The sequence below is a fragment of the Carassius carassius genome, chromosome 32 (genome assembly GCF_963082965.1).
Source record: "Carassius carassius chromosome 32, fCarCar2.1, whole genome shotgun sequence".
Lineage (NCBI taxonomy): Eukaryota > Metazoa > Chordata > Actinopteri > Cypriniformes > Cyprinidae > Carassius > Carassius carassius.
The window spans coordinates 12,317,605-12,343,519 of NC_081786.1; the positions used below are offsets into that span (position 1 = coordinate 12,317,605).

A 25,915-nucleotide genomic window follows, 5' to 3' on the forward strand; every position below is an offset into this window, starting at 1 on the left:
CTGAATATTTTTCTTGTTTGTCCAAAAAGTCACGTGTCGGTATAAAGGTAGAGTTAATGTAAATGTTAATGTATTCCCCTTTTCCAAAATTCTGGTTAAATGCCAATGATATAAACTGCATGTGTATAAAATATATTTCCTTTAGACCAAATAATAATAACACAAATAATGTTCTGTCAAAATAAGACAAATGGCAAAGATGATATATCGAGAGTGAAACAGAAGCACATATATTCATACATACAATATTTTATTTAGACAATGTTTATGTCGAGCCTGTGACTGCTAACAAATATAACTCGTTTTGTTTTAAATAAATAAATGAGTCTGGTACACATCACACAAAGTAGGTCACGTGAACTCCATGCAGCATAGTTTATTAAATGACATATGTAAACCTTGGCATTAACTAGAGTTGTAGTAAACTAATGTGAAAACATAAAACTGCTGTGAAAGCTTAAAGTCAAAACTAGAATATTGCAGATTTTTTTTTTAATTACAGAAAATTCTGTCCCATTGTATTTAAATTAAATTTCCGCATTGTCATTTTGCCCATAAATGCCTTTTGAATTAAACTAACTATACTTTCAGTTACAGAAATATACTTGTACTTTTATAAAAGCAGTTATATTTTAATACTTTAGATTTTCAATGAGAAAGTGTTTTTATTTGTACAAAAATGCACAATCATTTCCCTTATGAGTTTTTAACAGACCATAAACTGCCAGGAAGACAGCTCTAGCCCATTCCCCCTTTCACACACAACCACAAGCGTATCATCACTTTCCACCGGCTTCCTCGTCACTGTCCTCCACTTCCTGGATTATGAGATCTGCTCCGGAATCTTCTGCGAGGTCATCGTCATCCATGACCCATGCAATTTGCCTGTTCTCACTCATACCCTCTTCCACACCCAACAACAGGCCTTCCTTGTCCTCATTTCCATCAGTCCCATCAGTTATCAACTCACTGTAGCCGCTCTCTTGAATGCAAACATCACACAGCCTGTATTTGCGGGTTCCCTCGCTTACCACTCGCCCAGTGACTTCAGTTACATGCCGTTTGCACTTCCTGCACACCAGCTTACGGGCCTGATGGATCTGTGGAACACATGTGACAACACAGGGGATGTTTAAGATACCACAATAACTTTTTTAGACAGCCTGAAAAAATAGATAATTAGTTTAATTACATCCATTACACTTGACTTAATTCATCCATGACTTAAAGTGATCACACACAGTACAAGATATGAATTAATGACCAACAGTAGCACGTGGATCTACAGCCTGTGGTGGTGTTAATGGACCAGACACGTGTGAAGCTGAGTGTGTTTCTCACCGTCTCAAAATGGCTGCGCAGGTGTTCCAGGCGAGTGAAACGTTTGCTGCAGGCCTGGCAGGGATATGGACGCTCACCTGTGTGACAGCGGAGATGACGCTTCAAGTCGGCCTTTCTCTTTACTGTGTGCGTGCAGAATGGACATTTGTAACGCATAGAGGGCGTGGAATCTGAGACAGAGAGAGGCAGACATTGACATTTAGATCCCTTTCATGCATCACCCAATTTAAATTCAAAACATATTTTGTTTACTCTGAAAGCTTAGAAACATACAGTAATAGAGAGTTAGAGAAAAAAATATGTTTGGTGGGAAAAGGGAGAAAAAGGCCTAAAGGAGAAATGTTTAGCATTATTAACTTCTGTCCAAGTTTTGACTGTTGTTTAAGCCCATGAATGGCTCTTAATTGCAAAATGGCGCTTGTCCAGTATGAACATAGAATTTTTTTTTTATTGCTGAGGCATTTATATATATACAGTACAGACCAAAAGTTTGGACACACCTTCTCATTCAAAGAGTTTTCTTTATTTTCATGACTATGAAAATTGTAGAGTCACACTGAAGGCATCAAGGGCTATTTGACCAAGAAGGAGAGTGATGGGGTGCTGCGCCAGATGACCTGGCCTCCACAGTCACCGGACCTGAACCCAATCGAGATGGTTTAGGGGTGAGCTGGACCGCAGACAGAAGGCTAAAGGGCCAACAAGTGCTAAGCATCTCTCGGGGAACTCCTTCAAGACTGTTGGAAGACCATTTCAGGTGACTCCCTGTTGAAGCTCATCAAGAGAATGCCAAGAGTGTGCAAAGCAGTAATCAAAGCAAAAGGTGGCTACTTTGAAGAACCTAGAATATGACATATTTTCAGTTGTTTCACACTTTTTTGTTATGTATATAATTCCATATATAATTCTACATCTGTTAATTCATAGTTTTGATGCCTTCAGTGTGAATCTACAATTTTCATAGTCATGAAAATAAAGAAAACTCTTTGAATGAGACGGTGTGTCCAAACGTTTGGTCTGTACTGTATATATATATATATATATATATATATATGAGGTTTGAATTTATATGATAAAAAAATACAAGGAAACAGTATTACTGTACAATATTAGTATAATACCCAAAAAAAATTCCTGTGATTGGAACGCTGTAAAAGTAATTTTTTCAGATTCATTACTCTATTCTTCACTGTCACAGAATTCTTCATAAATCATTTTAATATGCTGATTAGGTCTGGAAATTTCTGGAATCATCAACGCTGAAAAGATTAGTGCTGCTTAACATTTTTGCGGAAACTTTAATAGCTTTTCTCATGATGTATTAATGAATGTAAAGTTTATCTGAAATTGATTTTTTTTGTACCAATAAAAAGGTTTTTACTGTCACCGTCGATCATTGACCCCAAACCATACATGTACAATATCTGCAGTTTTATGCTCACCTTTATTAAACACCCCAGCAACCCCAACAATAGACGGAATGTTGGCGTACAGTTCGTCTGCTATCTGAGAGCAGTGTGATACCACTCCCTGCAGGTCAATGAGAGAAGTGTCTTCTGTTACCAAGCGACTGGTGGCAGTTCTTTTCCTGCTTCCTCTTCTTCTGCGTTCAGGGAGCACCGAGCTGAACTGCTCCTCCTCCATTTGTGCCTCCAGACTGGACTGTGGAGGAGAGTTCTGCTGAAGCCCTGACGGCTGTGGGCTTGTTCCTCTGAAGTCCTCCTGCGTCTGATCATCCTCTGGTGGATCCCAGAGTCTGGTCTGAGAGCTCATGCTTACGTCACACATGTTGGACGGCTCGATGATGTTCTCACGCCTGTCCTGAAGTGGACTGCTGTCCGACAGACACAGATACCGACCCTCATCGTCCTCTTTTGTGCTGATCTCAAGGAAAGCTTTAATGAAGGCCTTGCAGTAGGAAATGACATCATTCATCTGCAGGTAGCTGGCGGCTGACATCACTTCTATTACATTAGAGCTGTTGAGCTCCAGCTGACCGGAGTAAATGAAGTCCAGGATGATGGCAAAGATCTCAGGGCTGAAGACATCAAAAGAAGCACTTACAGACTCTAGAGTGTCTTTAGCTCCTTGAGACAGCAGCATCCTGAAATATCCACTGCTGCCGTACAAGACGTTACGGTGTGCACGGAAAATCTGACCCTCCACCAGCACGTTGCAATCACAGAACAATTCCTGCTGACGTTGCTGGTCCAGCTGCTTTAGCAAACAGCTCTGGTGAATGGCTGACATATCTGCACTGGTCCATTTGTGAATAGGCCTGAAAAAAGAAGTGGGACAACTTGAAAAAAAAGTATATATATATATATATATATATATATGAGAGAATGGGTAATTTACTTATATTCATTATCCAGTTTTACATTATACCTAGCTTGTAATGTGCAGTGTTGTGCTTTGTGTGATGTAATGGCAGCGATTTTATTTCACGAAGAGGCAGCTCAACTCCGCCCACTGTGTTCTTATTGGATGACACATCTGTCAATCATATACATTCGCTGTGGAAGGGGCAACACCCGACTTTGCGCATCGGGTAACGAGGGAGAGAAGCGGGGAGAGAGAAAAAGATAAATAGATACAGAAAGATGTAGGAAAGAAGAGAAACGCACGTTTCAAACACGAAAAATATTAGAATAAAGAAAAACAGGCGACGCTGTTGCTGCTATACCTACATCTTATCTTCCCCTCACAGCAAGCGCACACAAATACAAAAACTGGGTTACAGTGCAAGACGTATATAAATAAATAAATGACCAACCCAGTTACGACAAAGCCATAAATACCATAGAAACAGAGAAAATGCTAGAAAAGTAGGCCTAAGTAATAAAATTAAAGACGCTGCACCCTGTGTGCAAAAAACGCCCGCCGGAGAAAGAAAGTAAAAGCCTACCTGAGATAACGCGCAAACACGCCTGTGATTCACTAAAAGGATATTTAAACATTAACCAGGAATATAATTTCTTATATTACGAATCAACCCTTTCAGATGAGGGGAAAGAGGCATTAGGGTGGTTTCTGACGGGAGTCCTGTCGTCCGCGGAGAGCCGCCCACCGAACCGACCTCCGCTTTAAACGATCCAGACTGGATTTTAAAACGCAAAACACCCGGCTTTGCAAGCACCTTCATCCTCTTTTCACATTTCGGATCACCTGAGTTCGAGCGACCCGCGGGCTGGCGCTGAGCCTCGCGCTGGTCCCCGTCGCCCACCCTCTTTACCCGGGCACCGTTTCCCCGGTCTCTTAAACATAATACTCACAGATGCCCCGCGTCACCCGCACTCCGGTACGGTCGACATGTCCCACTTTCACAAACCATCTCCATTTCTTAGCCTACTTTGGATGTATTTCTCCAGCTTTTATTATCAGGGCGAACGGCTTTCACTTCCTGCTTTACCCGAAAGACCGAGACCCGTTTGTGCTGGAAAAACGTTTTGCTGACGTGGGTGTCCGGTGCGCCCGGGACTGGAGAACCACTTAAAGCACACGCGCCCCGTGCCGTGCAGCAAACCCGATACATTTATATAGGCAGGCTCTGGCCATGAAAATGAAATATTTTTTCCAGCGCTTATGTTGACCCTTTCGTTTAATAGGAAACAGCGCCATTGATTTGACACAGGGCACGATGTTCAGTCGAGTCTAACAAAAAGCAAGTGTTGACAAAATGATGTAGTGTGTGTGTGTGTGTGTGTGTGTGTGTGTGTGTGTATATATATATATATATATATATATATATATATATATATATATACACACACACACACACACACACACACATACAAATACATATATAAATATATACATTAAAATATATATATTATATAAATATACATATAAATATATACATTATATATATATAAATATATACATTATATATATATATATATATATATATATAATCTAAATATACATATATATATAAATAAAAGATTTATACAGATTTGTAAAATGAACAATCGTTACAATGACAAACAACCACGAGAACAGAAGTTAATTTCTAAATAAGCGAAATATTTTTTATTATTTCATACTGACAAAGAAGTATAAATAATTCTAAATTAGAAATGAGCCATTCAGTGTAAAAGTGAGATAACACGAAAATGGAGGACATTAGAAAACAAAAGAGAAATAAAATAATTTGTTTAGCTTCAAGTTTCTTGTAATATAATGATTTTACATATAATTATTACAAATTAAAAGACTTCATGGTCCCACTCTGTCTTTGATTTTTATTTTTTTGCCATGAGTGCAATTCCCTTATTTCCGTAAGAAACATTATGCATTCATCCAGTTTTAAGACTGTGTTCCATTACTGAATCCTGTGGGATTCTGGGATTGCCAGCGCCACAAATCCTCACCTGTGTGATAAGAAAAAAAAGTCTGATTAATCATGAGCTGTCAGTACTTCACACCTCATTTACACTCTTATCTACGTATGCACATTGCAGAGTTAAAATGATTTCAATTCACACTTACACATCCTCTCCAGGCCATATTCAGCCTTCCAGCCCAGCTCTTTCTCTGCCAAAGTTGGATCTGCATAGCAGGACGCCACATCACCGCTGCGGCGAGGTGCAGTCTGATAGGCAATCTGGGACCAGAAGAAAAATACTAGCATTTAATAGGATATATGATTAAAAAAAAACACACACATTAATGCCAGTAAAAACATTATAATGACTCTGAGATTTCATTAAGGCTCAACAAAATGTGTTTGTTTGTGTGTGTGTGTGTGTGTGTATATATATGTGTGTGTATGTATGTGTGTGTGTGTGTGTGCGCGCTTTGGACCACAGCAGGTTTACGCCTCACCTTTCGACCTGAAGCTTTTTCCATGGCATTCACCATCTGCAGCACTGAGTAGCCTGTACCTGTGCCCAGATTATAAACCTACACAGAGACCAACACAGAAATGTTAACCTGAGAAAAAAAGGATGTGAGAATGAGTACATTTAAGAGAAAAAAAAAAAGTCATACTTTACACCCACAGTTGTCCTTCAGTTTCCTGACGGCAGCAATGTGCCCCTTTGCCAAGTCAACAACATGGATGTAGTCTCTCACACCTACCCAGAAATAAAGGAATCAGTGATATTGTCATTACTGAAAACTAAAATGAAAAGAAAATGGAAACAATCCTATTAGCTGAAATAAAAACCAACATAAATAGGAAGAAACTGAAAATAAACATTTCTAATACTCCAAAACTAACTAAAATAAAAAAAACGATAATAATACAAATGAGTTCTAGTTTTAGAGACATAGTATATTATAAAACTTGACACCCCTACAGCCCACCTGCATTAATCATGACAATGCCACTGGATAGCAAAGAAACATAGCTTAGAAATTTAACAGCATTACTATTTGAAATGATAATTGTTTTAATGAGAGCACATAAACTACTAAAATAAAAACGGAATAAACTGAAACCAAAACCTAAAACACATCACCATCTAAAACCAATGTTATTTAAGTATTATGCATATAAAACTATATAATTATATATAATTTTGTTAGTTATTCAATAATGAAATTCAGTCTTAGTAATTTTAGTACTTCAACTTATTTAATTTAAATTAGTGGCCAAGGCAACATTCCAAAATTTCGTTTCAGTTTTTCATGTAATGTATATATTTTATTTAAGCTTTGTTTCATTTAACCAAAACAGGGTTTAATAGTTTTAGTTAACAGTAACGACTTAAACTAACAATAAAGAAATCTGACAAAAGATAAAATAAAAAAATAAAAACAATTTAAAAAACAAATTATTGTATAAATCCAAAACTAGTACGTAAATCAGAGAGTTATGGCAGAAATAGCATGCTGAGAAACATCTCTCATCACCTGTTCCATCAGGTGTGCTGTAGTCATTTCCAAACACATTCAGATGTTTTCGTCTGCCAATAGCCACCTACCGTATACAGTGAGAAAAAACATCATCCATATAAATAAATGCAGGCACACACACGGCTCTTCTAGACCTTAAGTGGTCAAACGGGTTACCTGGGCAACATAAGGCAGAAGGTTGTTTGGGATTCCCTGTGGATCTTCACCAATCTGTCCTGAGATGTGAGCACCAATGGGATTGAAGTACCTGAGCAGCACAGCATTCCAGTCCTGCAAGACATTTTAACAGTCACAAACCTGCCATACAGTCAAAAGTGTCATGAGAGAGCGGTCAGCTACCTTCTCTGCTGTGCACTGATCCCTGATCATTTCCTCTATGAAGTACTTGGTCTTGCCATAGGGGTTTGTGCAGCCACCCACTGGATGCTGCTCATCAATGGGGAGTTTGTGGGGGTCTCCATAGACGGTGGCGGAGCTGCTGAATACTAGATTACGCACTCCATGAGACTGCATCACCTGATTCAGACACACAGGGCCACAGACAGTAAGGCATGCCCTAAGCACTAACATACACACACAGACTCCAAACTTTCCTGAATCTGTAGCAATCAGTTCAAAGATTCATATGGAGACTGCATGCATAAAAATGATGAAAAATGAAAACGCATACCAAAAATGTAGACACATTTCTTACCTCTAGCAGATTGATGGTTCCTGTGAGATTGACTCTGTAGTATCGTAAAGGCAGCTCTACTGATTCACCCACAGCTTTCAGTCCTGCAAAGTGCATCACTGCATAGAAGGAGTGCTGGGAAACAGAGAGGAAACTCCATTAGCCACTAAGGGGCGCTGTTACAAATTATTTCACCAGGCAAGTTCTAAAAGCAGGTTTGCAGTCAGGTTTTGTCAAGAAAAAACATGTTTGTTATCATTTGCTATCTATCTATCTATCTATCTATCTATCTATCTATCTATCTATCTATCTATCTATCTTAAATATGTACAAATATAAATAATAATAAAAAACTAATTAAAAGTATAACACTATAAGCATAAAAAAAATAGCATACATGTTGTGGCTGAAAAAGAAAACAATACATACAAAATAAAATATAAAAATGTAAAGATTTTATATTATATTAAAAATAGAACGTAGACATGTTGTGGCTAAGTAACAATAAAAATAATAATAAAATAAACGTATAAATAATGAGAAGAAAACCGGAGACATGTTGTGGCTCAGTGTAGAACAGTAATTCGATTTCAATATACAGAGCAGGTAATGGATACGAAAAAGATTTATCTTTACCTTTTTGAATAATTTCTCCAATCCAGGTTTATCCAGAAGGTCCAGCTCATGGAACTCAATCTGAGTATTCAGAAACTTCTCTATTCTCCGCAAGCTCTCTGGACCATTTCCCTCTTCTCAACAAAACACACATCCACAAAGAATGACAGACATAAAAAAAAAGCATTAAACATTAATTTAAATATAAAAGTTTTGTCCTAAATTTTAGAGCATAAATTTTTTTAGAGTTAGAGTTAACAATATTACAATATATTTTAAGCAAAACACTGTTTTTAAAAAAAAATTAATTAATTATATAATAATGCATATTCATATTATAATATAAATGCATGTTATTTATAAAATATTTAATTTCATATTTAAAAAAAAGTTTAGTTACTGAGACTATGGACTGCTCCACCCAGCAAATACTACGTATAGTCCACAAGGGCTCACTGTGTGTGCAGGATATTTCTGAGGCTCTTTGTAATGCAGCAAGATTTACTGAAAAGGATCCGGTGTTTCGGAATACCACCAAAGCCCTTCTTCACTGTGTGTGATTTAATTGAAGTCTGTTTACCTCTGACAGCATTACTGAAGTTATCGATGACCACAGGGTGATAACCAGCCTCTATGAGCTCCACAACACAGTGGCTGCCAATGTATCCAGCTCCTCCTGTCACCAAGATCTTCTGACGCATGTTGAGAGCCTTCAGCACAGATTGAAAGATAAACACATGAATTAGGCTATTATAATTACTGGTTCTTTGTTAACAGGTATGTGGGTGTGTTCTATTCTTACTCAACCTGTACGTGAACTACGTGGCTTTACCTTCACCTGCAGCATCCTGATTCACTTTATATGAAAGAAGCTCTTTCGTTGATGCTAAGCATATCGTAACATTAAAAATTCACCAAGATCCTGAAACGTTCAAGAGCTTAGTTTAATTCAGTCGGACTATACTAGTATACACGGACTACACTGAAAAAAAAACACAGTAAGACTTTGAAAGTCACCTGACTGGAGGAATAAAGCAAGCTCTCTAAGCTGTCAGAAGAAAACAAACAATGCAACATAAGCATAACAACAGTTCACATTCAGATGCATTCACACTCACCGTGCTGATGAATCGGGATCAATGAGGGTTACTGGGAAACCCGCGGGTGACAGCAGTCTATGAGTGACAGGCGAACTAATAGTTCACTAAGTCTGTTTGGTTTATTCATTCTTTCTTCCTGGTTTCAGGGACACGTAGACGTGTGTGAAGCCAATAGCGTATGTGCTGCGTAATTCACTTTTTAAAGAAAAAGTCCCTCATATTTTGGTAAAATATAGTTCAAGTATGTATGAATTTATTTATTGTTATTATTTATTTTTACAACAGTATTCATTCATGCAGATTATTATTATTCTTTTTTTTATAGCGACTAGCAGGAGATCAGTGTCTGGTATGAAGACAAATGCAAGCCAATATAAATAAGGAGGGGAAAAACCGGAATGCACTAGAAGACATTTAACCAAGTAATAGCCTATATTTATGTAAAGTACCAACTTTAAGGACGACCTAGATTAATCAAGCCTTCTCCAAGAAACTTTTATTGTGGAAAAGTTACGTCTTTATAGCAGACATATTTTCCCTTATGCACACAACTTTGATTATGACGTGTCCGTGGTCAAATCCAATAATCATATGTCAGTCAGCTGGTTTTTATTCGGTTATTTTAAAACAGGAACTTTCATAAATCAAAGTCCACGTCTTTAGACTAAAACTGAAATTAGGAATAAAAAAATAAATAGGAATACATTTCTGACATTGACAGAGAGAACGCAGAAACAATTTTGTGTGTACATTTTTGTGCCAGAATAAATTTGCGCAACCACTGACATTCAAGGCTGTTAATGATGCCTAAATGTCCCTTTCAAATTCATGAATATTTTCCTTTAGTCCAAAATTTTTCATACACATTGTCACGTAAACAGTCTTGCCAAGCCTCACGAATTTGTCAGGGAAAACTACACGTCTGAATTCGCATTAAGAAAAACAGACCCAAACAGTAAAAACAAAACATTGATTTATTAATGCTTGTATTTGGAATCTTATTTTCCTTTAATATCTACATCACACTAATAGTTCTTTGGTGTCAGAGTATCAATGATGGTTTGGGGGCTCAAAGACAACAAAACAGGATGATATTACAGCTGCTGAATGAATCAGCTCGGTTCCTTAATCAGATCACAGCGAAAAAAACATGGCACACATACAAGAGCAATGCTTTCTGTGATTTGAGACTTATACTGTAGTCCAGGTCTCACTGTATAAGAATCTGAATGAAAAAAGAGCAAATGACAAACAAATTAAAACTGCAATACCAAATGAAAACCAACAGAGGGCAGAAAGCAGCAATAACAAACAAAGCATTCATTTTGATGGACACTCCTCATCCAACTCAAAACACTACTTTACACTGACAATTCAGCCTTTCTCAGGAGATCTATAATACTAGGAAAAGCCATTCAATAGCATTCCAGTTCATCTCAGTGGTGTGAATGCAAAATTGGTGCAGGTTCCTCAGAAGAAAGCAACGTGCTTGCTTCCTTTTCAGGCTCTCAGTTCTTGGGAACATTTTTGAGCTAATCACCTCAGCTGTAAATGCTGATTGGAAAAAAAAACAAAAAGCCCTCAAGTCCATTTGACAGCTCTTCAATATAATATAATGAAACAAGCAATTAATTTGTTGCTTGCAAGAAGTCAAACTATGTGGCAGTGTTAGCATGCTATGCTAACCAGCAAAACCTTTCTTAAAATACAAACATCTTAGTTAAAAAAATAAAATAAAATTCAGATCATAGACCAACAGCTTAAGATGAACTTTCAGGTCCACTTTAAGGATGCTTGAAGTTGTGTGCTCCCCTCTGAGTATATACTGTTGCTGTGGTGGAATTTTGAAAGCATTCGTGATCATGGTATAAATGATCAGGACATGTATTTATTCACAGTCTTACATCTCAAAGTGGCGGTAAATGCTCTCTACATATTCCAGAACTCTGTGCCAATCTGGTGCTTCTTCTTTTAGCATCTCCTCCACCGTCTGAGGAACCCCAATGAAAGATTATTAGTCAGAAATGAACAACCACCCAAAATCATCCTGATAGTCATATTTGCATAATTTCCATGGAACATGTTTGAGTAATTTTTCGAATCACGGTTGTCATTATCATATCAGCCAATCATGTCTGAGGCATTAACATATCCAGTCAGTCATGTATGAGTAATTCTCATGTTTGGCCAATAATTTCTGAGCCAATTACATATCTAATCAATCATATCTAAGTTATTCACATGACTATTCAATCATGATTGAGTCATTTTCACATCTTGCCTGTCAAGTTTCCCATTCCCTTCTGAAGTCAGCACCAATATCTGACAGATTATTATTTTTTTATTCAAGCTGGAACTAATTAATAGTGCATTGCTTGATTTGTTTGGTGGTTGAATCATGGTGTAGTTATTACATGATTGAGTTATGAAATTAAATACAACTGTTTAGAAAAAGAAAGAAGAAAGTTCACTCACCAGTGATGCAGAGATTCCAAAACCTTCTCCAGTCTGGAATGCAAGAGTGAGATTCTCTTTCTGTGGATGAAATCATCACCATTATCATAACCTCTATTTTAATATGTTTGCATGCAGACCATGTGTATGAAGTGTGTATTACCTTATTCTCTGGACTGAGTTTGTCATATGGTATATGAGAGGGGAGGTAACTGTGGTAAATCGCACAAAAGGCCAAACCATCCACCCAGCAACTGCTGAAATTAGTGATCTCAATATTCTGAAAGAAAAAAAGACATATATAGACAATATATATATATACAAAAAAAGTACCTATTATTTCACAGATAAACAAAACAGTATACAGTAAAAACAGTGATACACACACACACACACACACACACACACACACACACACACACATATATATATATATATAAATATGTATATATAAAATATAGATTTTTTTCTGGATTCTTTGATTAATAGAAGAACTTTTTATGTGGAATAGATTTTTTTGTAACATTATAAGTGTCTTTACTGTCACTTTTCATTCAATGCATCTTTGTTGAATGCATACATTTCAATATAAATATACAAATTCTGCTACCTAAACAATAAATTACTTTAAAAAAAATTGTACTGACCCAAAAGTTTTAAATTGCAGTGTAAATCTAGCTGAATTGCTATTATGTGTCTCAAAAAAACCTGACCTTTGGGAAATTCAGTGACTCTTTCAATCTTTAAAAGTGTTTGTTGTTTCAACCCAGTAACTTATAAACACGACTTCCAGGCTTCCTCCTGCAGGTAGACTGTTAAAAAAAATAATAATACCCTATGTGTCAGACTATAGCTTTCCAGACTGAGAAAGTGCTTTTCAGTTTTGTGTACAATGTGCATCAGCCAGTCAGTGAAAGGATTGTGGGTGGTCTATACTGTCTGAGGCTGAGACTAGGGTGTGTGTGGCTGACTGCCAAGTTTGATCTGTCATCTATTTAGTTAAGTTTGGTTGAATTGAGTACCTTGTATCCCTGTGTTCTGCCTTGACACCAGCGAAGCAGAGAGTTCCGCCTGGAGCTGCCATGAAGCCTCAGCGACCTGAGTCCTGATGGGAAATCTTCCTGTGTCCTGATGGGAAAGACGATTCATGTCAGTTCTCTATTTTCTGACAAATTACTATGATGTTTCTCATGAACGAAGGGTGGAAAAACAAGTAACAGTGTTAGATTCACCTTGTCCTGTTGATCTTATTTGTCACATCTAAACCCGAAGAGTTGCACGTCTGTAGGAGCGAGTTCCCCACTTTCATATCTGTTGGACATGCATAGACATGCACACAAAATAAATCATTTGTGTCCGTATGAGTCTGGTATGCTAGCAAAGGAGTAAATATTCCGTGAAATCTAAAATCAACTGGATATTGTGTACATGGAACTCGTTTACACACCTCTATTGGAGCTGGTCTTGTTGTTCTGCTGGTCTAAACTTACTGCTTGATTCTTGATCTGAGAAGTCTGAAGTTATTAGACACTGTTTACTGATTTTTACTGTTAAATATTTTAGATACATAATCATAAATATCCAAAAACTAAAGACTGAAGATAGCAGAAAAGGAAACATTTTTAGTTTTCTACTCACAGATACTGTTGTCATAGTAACAGAAGGTTGGGAAGTACCATTAACAACAACATCAGGGTAATCTGAGGGCATTCGGCACAGGCTCCTGCAAAATAATGGAATGATCCATGAATGTAACATGGGTCACACTGCCTCTTTGACAGACTGTGGACTGTAAACAATGAATCATTTAGAATCACTAAACAATGCTGTCTATCGGACAAATCGGATATGTCTAAGGCATGCATCAACTGTGCTCTGATTATCAATGATTTCTTGAAGGAACTCACCGGATGAATAGACAAACATGAATCAGATTGAATCGGAATCCATTCTTTGATTCCGTTGGGAATCATGAGTTCTTTAGATTCCCAAGGTGGAAATTGATTCCGTACAGAGGAATTGACTTCACTCTAACATGTTCAGATGTGACAGGTCCATTACTTTGATTTCCAAACTAGTACATGTCCCATGATCCATATAAAAGACTTGAATCTTTTGATTCAGATCAATAGAAACTTATTTATTCTGTAAATGTGTATAATTACATCGGTAGCACTTTATTTTACAGTCCTGTTCCTCATGTACATACTATGTACTTATTATAGTTATTACAATAACTATGTAATAACTAGGTACTAACCCTGAACCTACCCCTAAACCTAAACCTAACCCTAACCCATGTAGTTACCTTGTATTACCAGAACTTTCTTAGATAAATACACTGTAAGTACACAATAAGTACATGTAAGTACAAGTGCAACCATTACATCAGTAGGTAGTGAGGAGTGAGCTTCTGTTAGAGTGATTCATTCAATTATTCAGTCATTCACTCAACTGATTAATTCCAAAACAAAGCTGTTATTATTGGAAACACCATTCAAACACTAATTACATTATTTAATGGACCACAGCTGACATGCAATGACAATGAAAAGTTGCATTAACTGTTGTTACAAAAGATCAGCAATATTGCACGTTGTTGTAAGTTAGTTGTATTATTGTATTACCAATATATTTTACATTAAATGTTTATATTGTGCATTTATTCAATCTCCAAATTTGAGCTTGTGTACACGGTGGCCAAAATGATTAGAACACTAGTATTTTCACCAGATAAAAATGGTTTTAAGTCAGTTATTTCTATCTTTTGCTGTTGCGTGTCAGTAGGAAATATCAGTTTACATTTCCAAACATTCATTTTGCAATGAACTGTAATAATCCAGTGACATTTTTGTTTGCACAAGGAGTCTGACAACAGCCAGTGCTCCACACAGAGATCTGATCTCATCATCATCCAGGCTGTCTGAAAAGACATGAAGAAACAGAACAAACTGAGACAGACTAAATCCAGAAGAACTGTGGCAACACCTCCAAGATGCTTCAAGAGACCTACCTACAAGGCTACAGTGTTAAACGTTTTAGGCACTTGTGTTAAAATGCTGTAAAATTAGGATGCTGACGAAAATTATGCCATAAATTAACTTCTATTAACTAAATAAAAATCAGCATTTGGTGTGACTATCCTTTGTGACAGCTTTTGTCCTCTGTGCACTTGCGCATAGTTTTTGAGATAGCTTTGCAGTTAGGTTTCTTGAAGCATCTTGGATATGTTGCTACAGTTCTTCTGGATTTAGTCTGTCTCAGTTTGTTCTGTTTCTTCATGTCTTTTCAGACAGACTGTACAGTATGATGATGAGATCAGATCTCTGTGTGGAGCACTGGCAGACAAAAATCTCACTGGATTTTTACAATTAATGGCAAAATGAATGTTTGGAAATGTAAACTGATATTTCCTACTGACATACTACAGCAAAAGATACAAACCCGATTCCAAAAAGGTTGGCACATTGTACAAATTGTGAATAAAAACAGAATGCATTGATGTGGAAGTTTCACATTTCTATATTTTATTCAGAATACAACATATATGACATATCAAATGTTTAAACTGAGAAAAAAAATTATTTTAAGGGAAAAATAAGTTGATTTTAAATTTCATGGCATCAACAAATCTCAAAAAAGTTGGGACAAGGCCATGTTTACCACTGTGTGGCATCCCTTCTTCTTTTTATAACAGTCTGCAAACGTCCAGGGACTGAGGAGACAAGTTGCTCAAGTTTAGGAATAGGAATGTTGTCCCATTCTTGTCTAATACAGGCTTCTAGTTGCTCAACTGTCTTAGGTTTTCTTTGTCGCATCTTCCTCTTTATGATGCGCCAAATGTTTTCTATGGGTGAAAGATTTGGACTGCAGGCTGGCCATTTCAGTACCAGGGTCCTTCTACGCAGCCATGATGTTGTAATTGATGCAGTATGTGGTCTGGCATTGTCATGTTGGAAAATGCAAGGTCTTCCCTGAAAGAGACGACGTCGGGATTGGAGCATATGTTGTTCTAAAACTTGGATAAACCTTTCAGCATTGATGGTGCCTTTCCAGATGTGTAAGCTGGCCATGCCACACGCACTCATGCAACCCCATACCATCAGAGATGCAGGCTTCTGGACTGAGCACTGATAACAACTTGGGTTATCCTTGTCCTCTTTAGTCCACAGAACAGTTTTCCACTTTGCCACAGTCCATTTTAAATGAGCCTTGGCCCAGAGAAAACGCCTGCATGTTTAGATATGGCTTCTTTTTTGACCTATAGAGTTTTTGCCGGCAACGGCGAATGGCATGGTGGATTGTGTTCACCGACAATGTTTTCTGGAAGTATTCCTGAGTCCATGTTGTGATTTCCATTACAGTAGCATTCCTGTATGTGATGCAGTACCGTCTAAGGGCCCGAAGATCACGGGCATCCAGTATGGTTTTCCAGCCTTGACCCTTACGCACAGAGTTTGTTCCAGATTCTCTGAATCTTTGGATGATATTATGCACTGTAGATGATGATAACTTCAAACTCTTTGCAATTTTTCTCTAGGAAACTCCTTTCTGATATTGCTCCACTATTTTTCGCCACAGCATTGGGGGAATTTTTAGCTGGTGAAATACTAGTGTTCTAATAATTTTGGCCACCACTGTATAAATAGGATTAATTTTTTGGCAATTCTTGACATAATTGGATAACACTCACCTTGACCTCTCTGAAGTACCAGAGATGCGCATTTCTCTTTTTCTCTTCATTTCATCTGTCCACAGTTGATTTTCAGGTCCGGTTCTCTTCCCATAACCCTCCACTTGTCTCTCTAGGCCCCTCACTGCCGGCGCCCCCTGGTGGCTGCCTGTGACCTGCTTCAGTTTCTGCTTGCTCTGCTCCAGCTCAACTCTGAGGCTCTCCAATTGACTTTCGACCTCCCGGCGACCCTGCAAGGCATTGGCTAACTGTGTGCCCAGGTCCTGCCTTGCTGCTCTTAAAGTACTTAGCTCTTCCTCAGCTTCTGCCCTCAGTCTGTCTGAAACCACTAGCGCCACCTTCAGGTCAGCCTGGAATTGCTGCCACTCCTCACGTTCTGCCTATAGAATGAGATAACAATAGTCCTATTAATTAGTATGTTATCATTTAAAATATTATACGTATTTATAATTTAATAACTACAATATTAAATTAATCTAAATAATACAATTAAATCTTTTAATTAAATGTTTTATATAAAATATATACAATATATTCAAATCTATTTACCAATTTGATGGGAACATTGCTGTTCACACATGTCAAAAAAACTTGTTCCTCAAGGTGTCTTTACTCTATTCCAAAACAGACAGTATTATTAGGAGGAAGTGGATCTCTGGTTTTAAAGATCAGAGCAGTAGACCAAAGATATGAATGTTTTCCTCTTGGATAGAGTTGTAACTCAGCTGTGATTCTACGAGGTCAAAAGGTTTGTTGTGAATCTCACTGCTATGGTGATAACACTGTGCTGTTGTCCACCACTTACTGTTTGCTAAACACACACTTACACAAAATATGCTTACATTAAACTTCACTCTTAGAAATCTGAGCTTGTTCTGCACGTCTCAGCAAGATCAGTAATGAGTCCTCTTTCAGAGACATGAAACGTGTCCTGTACTATTTACATGCAGTGGTCCAGGGCCATTTCATATTCACACACACACACACACTCAGGAATCCTTCTCCGCTTGCAGCCTTGAGCATGTCCTGACAATAAAGTGATTTCTCAATAGTTAGATATCAAGAAATACAAGAGTGATTCCCTAGAATGATAACACATGTAAACACAATTACATTTTATTATCTCAATTTAAAAACATCATTGTTGATCATTTACTGATCATCCCTCTTTCATCATCTATTTAATTTCTTCTTATTAAAAACTCGGTGTTGTTTCAGCCAGAGAGAAACTGACTCATAAAGACAAATGACTGACTACTAACGTTATCGAAGTGAGTAACTCACTATTGTGCAAAATCAAATTACAATAACATAAAACAGAAAAAGCTGAGGACAAAAGATTCCGAAATCAGGGGGAAATTCATAAGAAAAAAAATTAAACAGTTAATAAGAAGAAGGGGTGGAAAACAACTACTGTATGTAGAAACTTTGAGACATAAGATCAACTGGAAGACTGCTATGAGCTATAGAGCTATTATTTTGTGGGGAAAAAACTGTTATGTTACCTTTAGCCAAAGTTATAAAATGATATGGTTCTTGACTTCTGTGATGATTATTTTAATGGCTTTACAGTGTAAGCATCATAAAAGTTAAAAATCATAAGTTTGTATATACATTGATACTCTATGCATGTTTTCATAGATTAGACGTTAGAACCTTAGCCTGAAAAAGGTTGAAGACCCCAGCTTTGTCTAAACAAATAACACTGAAGGAGGATGGAAATAGAGTAGGAGGAGAGAGTGAGCAGGGAAAGTCTCAGGACCCTCTTCATCACTCTGAGGCCCCAGCTGGAGCTGATTAGAGCAAGAATACACAACATTACACTTTCTCTGACACACTCATAAGAGTCTATCTAATATAGGAACACAGACATTGGGGGGGGGTATTTAGGTATTTCTGCAATGTGTTTTAAATTTTAAACCCTTTAAAATATTTGGCAAGCACAATGTCAAATTATTGACCGCACACTTTGTTTAGAATTATAGCTTTGTGTAGTATTTTATGCATTACAATTATTCTTTTTTTAAATCTGTAGTTTAACTTATTGATGTTACAATTAACATTTCAAACCAGTATTTAATATCTTGCTTCTGAAATACACTAAAGAATGCACTACATGTCATATAATATCTGAACAGATTTTAAAACACTAGGCGTCATACATCTGCTGACTTTGTAAATGGCTACAGCAAATCAGACTTTCAAGTTATTCAGAGATCGGAACAACAAACTAAGGAACACACATGTGCCTCGTTGCGAGGGGATGCATGGCAAATGAAAACAACATTTTCTAAAATCAACTCAAAATATCAAACACATCTGATATCCTCCCACTGGAATTAGTGAGCGACCGAATCCGTCAGAAGCTAAAATATCTGTCTGTGCCCATTTTACACTATGCCATTTTCTGTGAAATCTGTAAGCTCTGACTGACCAAAATCTGCAAGCTGTCTCTGATTCTCTGCAACTAGCTTCAGGGCAAAAGTTGTGTAGTGTAATCCAGCTTTTAAAGGAAATGAAAAGACCAGTGATTATTACTAGTGATATAATGCATCCTCAATGACTTCATAATAAAAATGGTCTGTCAAAGGGGGGATTTTCAAGCATTTTACCTTATGATGCAAAAGAAAGCTTTTCCTATTAGCCGGTTTAATTCCTGAACCATTTGCTGTGAAAAGACACTTCATTTTATTGATGAATAAGAACAGAGTGCAACAGCATTAACACATGTTGGCAATTATCCAACCTTGTTAAAGTCATTAAATTCTGTCTTTCTCTGCTCACACTCCTGACGCTTTTCAGTCATCCAGACAGGACAGAAAATGACCCAACCTCCCTCTCTCTCTCTCTGGACAGTGGTGATGTCTTAGACATCAGCTCATTGACTCAGTGGGATTTCTAAGGAAGTACCACACCCATGATGATAAGAAGTTGTTGCTCTTTTTTAGGGCTTTCGTACAGTGTGTGTGGGGGTGGATAGAGTGTGACTCTCTCACCATACTTGACAACCCCTCACACACATACACACTACATAATCGCTACACTCGGCTACACACACAGAAAAGTGACCACAAACAAGTGCGTCTGACACAATGGTCTAATACACTTTGGCAAGCTTTTTCCAGCCGAACCCAAAGCCAGCGTGTGACTCCTGCATTCAGCGCAGTCCATCTGGAACTGATCCGTCAGCTTCTTACGTTCATAATGTGTGTGTGTGTAAGATTGAAACAAAAGCTGCAGATGAAGGAACCCACCACCACCCATCAAACACGCACACACCTATAACATATTTTGTGCTTTGTGAATATAGTCATTGTTAGCACATTTCGTTTAAGCATTTTAGCAATGTCCAGCAGAGCGAGAGAGATTGTTGACCTTGCGTGAGAGAATCAGGTCAAAATGAAACAGGGAATATTACACATAGAGTGACTCTAAATCTTATGAGTGAATATGAAAGTTCTCTGGTAGTGATTTAATACACAAAGAGAAAGCGCAAACAGGAAGGCCAATTGTAGTCTACTATTGGCCTTGCTGTTGTGCGCATGCTGGACACATGCTGGATGAAGTCAGTCTGAATAAATAAACAAACAAACATCGGAAAAACTCTGCAAAACTGTGATTTCAGACAGATTAAAGGGTGATTTTAATGGCATTTTAAAGTCAACATAAACCGGAAATAGTGACTGAATTTTCATTTGTATTCTGACATTTATCAAAGTTAAACGGTATCTCGAATGGTGTATGTACAGCAGGACTGTTTTAGGAATTTACTGGATTGTTTTTATTTGCTAATTATTGTCCCGCTCTTGCACCAGTGCACAAAACATTGATTGTGAGAGGGAGGGGAAGATAATTTTTTCTGATTAAAGATTTTGAGGGTACATGCTTTTTCTTATCATATGCACAGATAAATCATTTGTAATAAACTGCAACATTTCATAAAAAAATAAAATGACATTAAAAGGATCAATTGGCCAGAGGATGGTTTCTCCCAATGTTTGGTGCAAAATAATTTAACTGCCCTGACACTATTGGATCAGAACAAAACTTAAACTGAATTGAGCTGAATAATGACACTATTGTCTGAACTTTACACAGTTATTGAACTGGACTGAACCAACACTGAACTGACTGGAGCTGAATAATAACACTTCTGTCTTGCCTCTGCCGCTTTACAACAGAATTTGGATTTGTCCAGTTTTTGAAGTTTGCATGATTGAGTCTATTAATTTCCTGTTTAATACTGTAAAGCTGCTTTGAAAAAATCTCTATTGTAAAAAACACTATAAAATAAAGGTGACTTGATTGTCCTATTATTAATTTGGTTCAACTATGTTCATGTAAGCGTTATTAGTGGTTAAGTTGACTTGTAAAGATATGTCAGAAGGCTGGGCAGTAACACACATTCACTTGTTTGGTCAGTGAGTCGTTACTGACTTCTGTTGTCGCAGTGGCCAAACAAAAAAGTCTTGTTCTTGCAAGAGCTGAACAGAATTTCCCACATCCCCCTCAGTATCTCCCGTTCCCTCCCTCTTTCCATCTGCGTCTTAATCACTTCTACTACTTCTGCAGTAAACTTTATCCATTTTTCTCTTTTCTGCCTCTTCCCTATCTTCCTCATTCCTGTCAAAAATAGATTTTTTATTTCTTTATCTGATTCCTTGAGACTACCAGATTAGGCCCATGTTAGAGAACCATAACATAAACACAAACGCTCACAAAAACAATGTCCGTTCCTCAGCTAAGACAGGAAAGGAGTCATTTGTAGGATTGCATGTCCCATAAGCCTTTGCTGAAACTGACAGGCTCTTATCAGACAATCCTTGACCTGCACCTATGGGAACAATGTGACTTCCTGTTGCGTTTTCCTCTGTCTTCGAAAGAGGTAATTTTAGAAACCAAAGTGTCAAGCACAAACTGAATGCCAGGGTTTTGAGCAGCTGAGACACAATGTGTCAGGTGAGAGTACATGGATGCTACAAAGAGAAGAAAATGTGATTCACCTGAATCTTCTCCTTACAACTTCTCAATTCCTCCTTCATCTTCTCCCTCTCCAGCAGAAAACATTTTAACAAATCTGAAAAACATACAAAAAACTATTAATCAATATTAATCACATTATAAATAATATTAGTAATTGCTAAGCACATAATAAAGCAATAAACCACAAAAGGAAGTGTGTTACTTTAAGTTTATAACAGTAGTAAAACCATTGCAGTGCATGACCTCAAATGGTTTATTCCCTTTATAAACCCACAGCAACTGGAATATGATAAAAGTGATACAACTGTTTAATAAAGACCATGTAAACAACAGCTGTGAATAAAAATCTATAAAGGTACTAGTGGTTTTCAAGAGGTTATTCTTCAGGACCCAGATATAATATAGGCTATCAAGTGGTAACCCAACAATAAAAAATAAAATAAAAAAGTAATATTTGATGTACTCAAATATTAGGGTAGTATTTCCTTTTACGGTTTTAAGGTTTTCGAAAACGTCTAAATATTCTGCGAAGCGATTTCAACAAGCCAAATAAATATGCATTCTTATTTGGTTAACTGCATTTTATTATTTGCATATAGCATTTTTTCCTTTCTGCTGTCCATGATCAGAACAGACCAGCAACACTAGTTTAGACCCCCGATTGTATGTACAGTAATACATTGAGATTGTTATTATGTGCAGAACACTTATTCAACATGTTTAAGAGTATATGCAGTTATGTAAACGCTTCATTTAATGAATAAATGAACACAGCATGACTCACTATTTAATATGTGCGTGGATTCTTCAATGTTGTTAAGCTGCAGTGTGTTCAAACACTCCTGTAGAAGTTTTGCGTCCACTTCTGTGTCTCCATTCATACACACATCTGAGAGATAAGACACCTGTCCGGGTGATTGTGTCATCTTGAGTCCCTCCTCAGCCTCCTCTGCAGGCCCTGTCCTGCAGTCCAGCAATGGCAAGTCATTCTGATTGATGGAGCTCAGAGGATCTTGAGTTGATTCAGGGTTGGCTGTGCTTGTACAGTTGGAAATGGATACCAACTGAGTGTTTGTTGAGCAGCTATTAACAACACTATACGGCGAGGAAGGAGGTGTTTCAAACGTTTCCGCAGCAGTGCCTATAGAGACACAGGGGTTGAGCTCTCAGAACTGACTGATGTCTTTTAAAATAAAACATTTCCTGACATGATAACTTTGTGCTTAGATTAGTCTGTCATAGAAATGAAACTTCCTTTTTTTTCATGGGATGCTCAGAATGTGGTTAATATAATAATGGTTTCAGGGAACACTGTCTGAGTACAGAATTATGTGACTACCAAATGAAATCTAATACAGATTTTTTTTTGTTTCTTTATCTGGATACATGACACTACTGTCAACACTACTTTCCTAATCACATTTTCTGTTTTCCAGTAAAATATCTTAACAGCTTTTAAAAGAATGATTTTAAGATTTTTTAAATGCATTTTAAAATGCATTTTTAAATAATAATAATAATAATAATAATAAATCAATAAAAATAAATTACATATAACTTTTTTTTTTTTTTTTTAATTGTGCCTTTTTTAAGTGTATCTTTCAAGAACAGTTATTTTCTTATATTTCCTTTTCAGATCAGTCATCTTAGTAAGAATTCTGTATGAAGGACATAATTACTAGATTTTAAGTAAAACTTTTCCATTATTTTGAGAGTTTATGGAAGCTCATTGCATTTTGTATTTTTATTTATTTATTTTTTTCCTTAAGCTCTGTAAAATCCATCATCAAACAATGTTGTATATAATCTCCATTTTTATGTTGCAATAAAAAAGAAAATCTATTTATTTTTCATACTCCATTGGTAAATTTTGGCAACTTAAAATTCGTCTGTTATTTGCACAAAGCTATTTTATAGCTTCATAAAAACTAAATTTATGACACTTGCACCATGTACAAAAGTAAATCATAAGAGTCTGGAATGAGTAATGATTAATTTTGGTTGAACTAATCATTTAAGAAAAAAGTTTTTAAAAAAAAGGCAGGTTTCACTATTTGCTTTTTTTGAATATGAACCAACAAAAACATATTTGATTGAACGTGTGTGATCAAGTGTGTGTGTGTGGGTGTTCTTCATTAAGAAGTCTTTGTCTTCTCTCTTGGTGGGAAAGGTTTACTGAGTCAGTGAGTTTGAGGGCTCTGGACACCACCAATAACAGGGAAGAATGTACAAAACAGTATTCTTACAGTAATGACTCTCTCTCTCTCTCTTACATTTAATAACTCTCCTGCAGTTCTTTCTTTTTCAATATTCAACATTCACGTACCTGCTTCACACAGCACTCTTTTCTTTCCTTATTTTTTATGTTTATATATCTCTCTTTCTCTGTTGATATATATTTTCTATTTAGAAATATTATTTTGTATGTCCCTGCACCTTGGGGGTATCTCAGTAAAACACAGAATGTGTGTGTGTAGTTGTGTTGTCAAGAGCAAGTTACCTGAAGACCCATGTCGTTCTTTCCCAGAGTTATTCCCCATGTTACCAACAGCTTGTTTCACTCTAGAGGATGGGTAAAAAAAAATCATATACAAAGTTTATTCACACACGTGGTCTATGTCTAACTCTTGATCCAATATCCCATATATATATATATATATATATATATATAATATTTTGAATTCGTACTTCTGCTCATACTGAGTTCAGAGAAATTCAGAAAGCTCTACACCAATGGCAGGGAAATTTGTGGTAAACTTTGCATGAAAATGCAAAAGCCCATGGACAGTGCTAAACTTACACTGCTGTGAGAGACCAGGGAGTGTTGTAAAATTATATTCTATATGTCAATTCAAAATCAATAACATATAGAATATAAAATCAGGTCTTGTATGGAAGAGACAGTCTGATAATCCCTTTGACTTCACAGTTTTTGCTGCAAATCATAATATCAAGACAAATGATGGTACCATTTGATTGGTCTCTAAAGAACAACTCCCAACAATACGGACATTACATCACTATGTTCAACAGGTTAAGTAAATTGTATTGTTTGCATAATAACTTTTATAACCACTCAGTCTAAAGTGAACAATGTATAGGATTATAAACTTAGAGAAACAAAACAAACATAGAATTAATCTGGCTGCCATTCTGATCCCAACAGAACTAGCATGACGATTATAAGCATTACTGTTAATATTGATAACACAACTAAACAGTTTTAATAACGTAATTGTTTTTTATTGCTGTAGTCTGTAAAAATATTTTTTGTAGTCTAATCGATTTAATGAATTAATAGGCTACTGTTGTAATCTAATAACACAGATCAGGATTAAAACAATAATTAACCACTTCCTATCCCCTATTTCGAATCGGTTAAAACGTAACGTTACTTCCATCACAACACTTAATTTCCAGCATCTCCTAACAGAAACTTTTATGAAGTTAATGAAGTCGTAATAAAAACAACAACTTTAAAGCAAGATCATAAAAACAAGGAATTAACATGATTACACGAAAAGACAACATTACAATATAGGAGAAAAATTACCGCATATAATTCTTATACAAGTGGCTAATATATATAGCTATACGATAGCGACAACAATAATAATGGATACACACCTAATCGAAGGTCTTGTATTCACCGGGACCGACTTCCAAGTTTTACATGCTGTCGCTGGTGGAAGTCGCACCGCTTTACGGGACGAGAGCAGAGCATGAGCAGACTGCAGGATGTGGGTATGATATGAACCCGGTTAAAAACCGTCCTGTTGCCCCCTCATGAGGACTGAGGAGTAGTCTACTGCTGGAGACGGAGTGAACTAGATCTAAAGTTTAATTCAGATTATTTTATTGTTTTTGAAAGTTTTTGAAAGAGCGGCAAATCACATTTAACAGCCTGTGTTAACACCCTTAAAATGACTGAGTTTCTTTCCAGCAGGAGTCACGTGTGAGTACATTCTTCTCATAAACTTCATCATTATTAAGGGTTTATGCTAGTTCAGGTGTATAATTTATAAATCTTAATTAACTCTATAGGCAGCCCGCCAGTTCACCTTAACCTTCATTTCTGACCTGATGCTGACCCTAATTTAATCCTAATCCCAATTAAACGGTTTACCTTGAGGAGCAACAGACGTTCACGATAATGTTATTAAGCCTTTATCTCATTCTTATCTGACCTAAATG

General features: G+C 36.8%; 3 protein-coding genes across 5 annotated transcripts; all 3 read right to left on the minus strand.

The window, feature by feature from the left end:
* Positions 1-233: 233 nt before the first annotated feature.
* On the minus strand, positions 234-4,950 carry zbtb8a (zinc finger and BTB domain containing 8A). Of its 2 annotated transcripts, none has more exons than XM_059520350.1 (4): positions 4,617-4,950; positions 2,784-3,619; positions 1,342-1,511; positions 234-1,100 (listed from the first exon to the last, which is right to left on the minus strand). In XM_059520350.1, the coding sequence occupies exons 1-4, from the start codon at positions 4,679-4,681 to the stop codon at positions 780-782; spliced, it is 1,392 nt and encodes a 463-aa protein (XP_059376333.1). In that variant the 5' UTR covers positions 4,682-4,950; the 3' UTR covers positions 234-779. The 2 variants fall into 2 exon arrangements, with proteins under 2 accessions (XP_059376333.1, XP_059376334.1); XM_059520351.1 differs by lacking the exon at positions 4,617-4,950 and adding an exon at positions 4,250-4,593.
* Positions 4,951-5,346: 396 nt separating this feature from the next.
* LOC132113232 (UDP-glucose 4-epimerase-like) lies at positions 5,347-9,748 on the minus strand. Of its 2 annotated transcripts, none has more exons than XM_059521043.1 (11): positions 9,610-9,748; positions 9,072-9,201; positions 8,513-8,625; positions 7,898-8,011; positions 7,543-7,719; positions 7,360-7,473; positions 7,201-7,267; positions 6,334-6,419; positions 6,169-6,246; positions 5,833-5,947; positions 5,347-5,714 (listed from the first exon to the last, which is right to left on the minus strand). In XM_059521043.1, the coding sequence occupies exons 2-11, from the start codon at positions 9,190-9,192 to the stop codon at positions 5,650-5,652; spliced, it is 1,050 nt and encodes a 349-aa protein (XP_059377026.1). In that variant the 5' UTR covers positions 9,193-9,201; positions 9,610-9,748; the 3' UTR covers positions 5,347-5,649. The 2 variants fall into 2 exon arrangements, with proteins under 2 accessions (XP_059377026.1, XP_059377025.1); XM_059521042.1 differs by having other exon boundaries at positions 8,513-8,628.
* A 799-nt stretch (positions 9,749-10,547) lies between these two features.
* On the minus strand, positions 10,548-25,614 carry si:ch211-195o20.7 (cytospin-A). Its single transcript, XM_059520352.1, has 12 exons — positions 25,349-25,614; positions 24,222-24,283; positions 22,506-22,862; positions 21,742-21,815; positions 16,739-17,118; positions 13,684-13,768; positions 13,493-13,559; positions 13,278-13,356; positions 13,068-13,173; positions 12,209-12,325; positions 12,067-12,126; positions 10,548-11,581 (listed from the first exon to the last, which is right to left on the minus strand). Exons 2-12 carry the CDS (start codon positions 24,259-24,261, stop codon positions 11,492-11,494), a joined length of 1,455 nt encoding a protein of 484 aa, XP_059376335.1. The 5' UTR covers positions 24,262-24,283; positions 25,349-25,614; the 3' UTR covers positions 10,548-11,491.
* Positions 25,615-25,915: the final 301 nt, after the last annotated feature.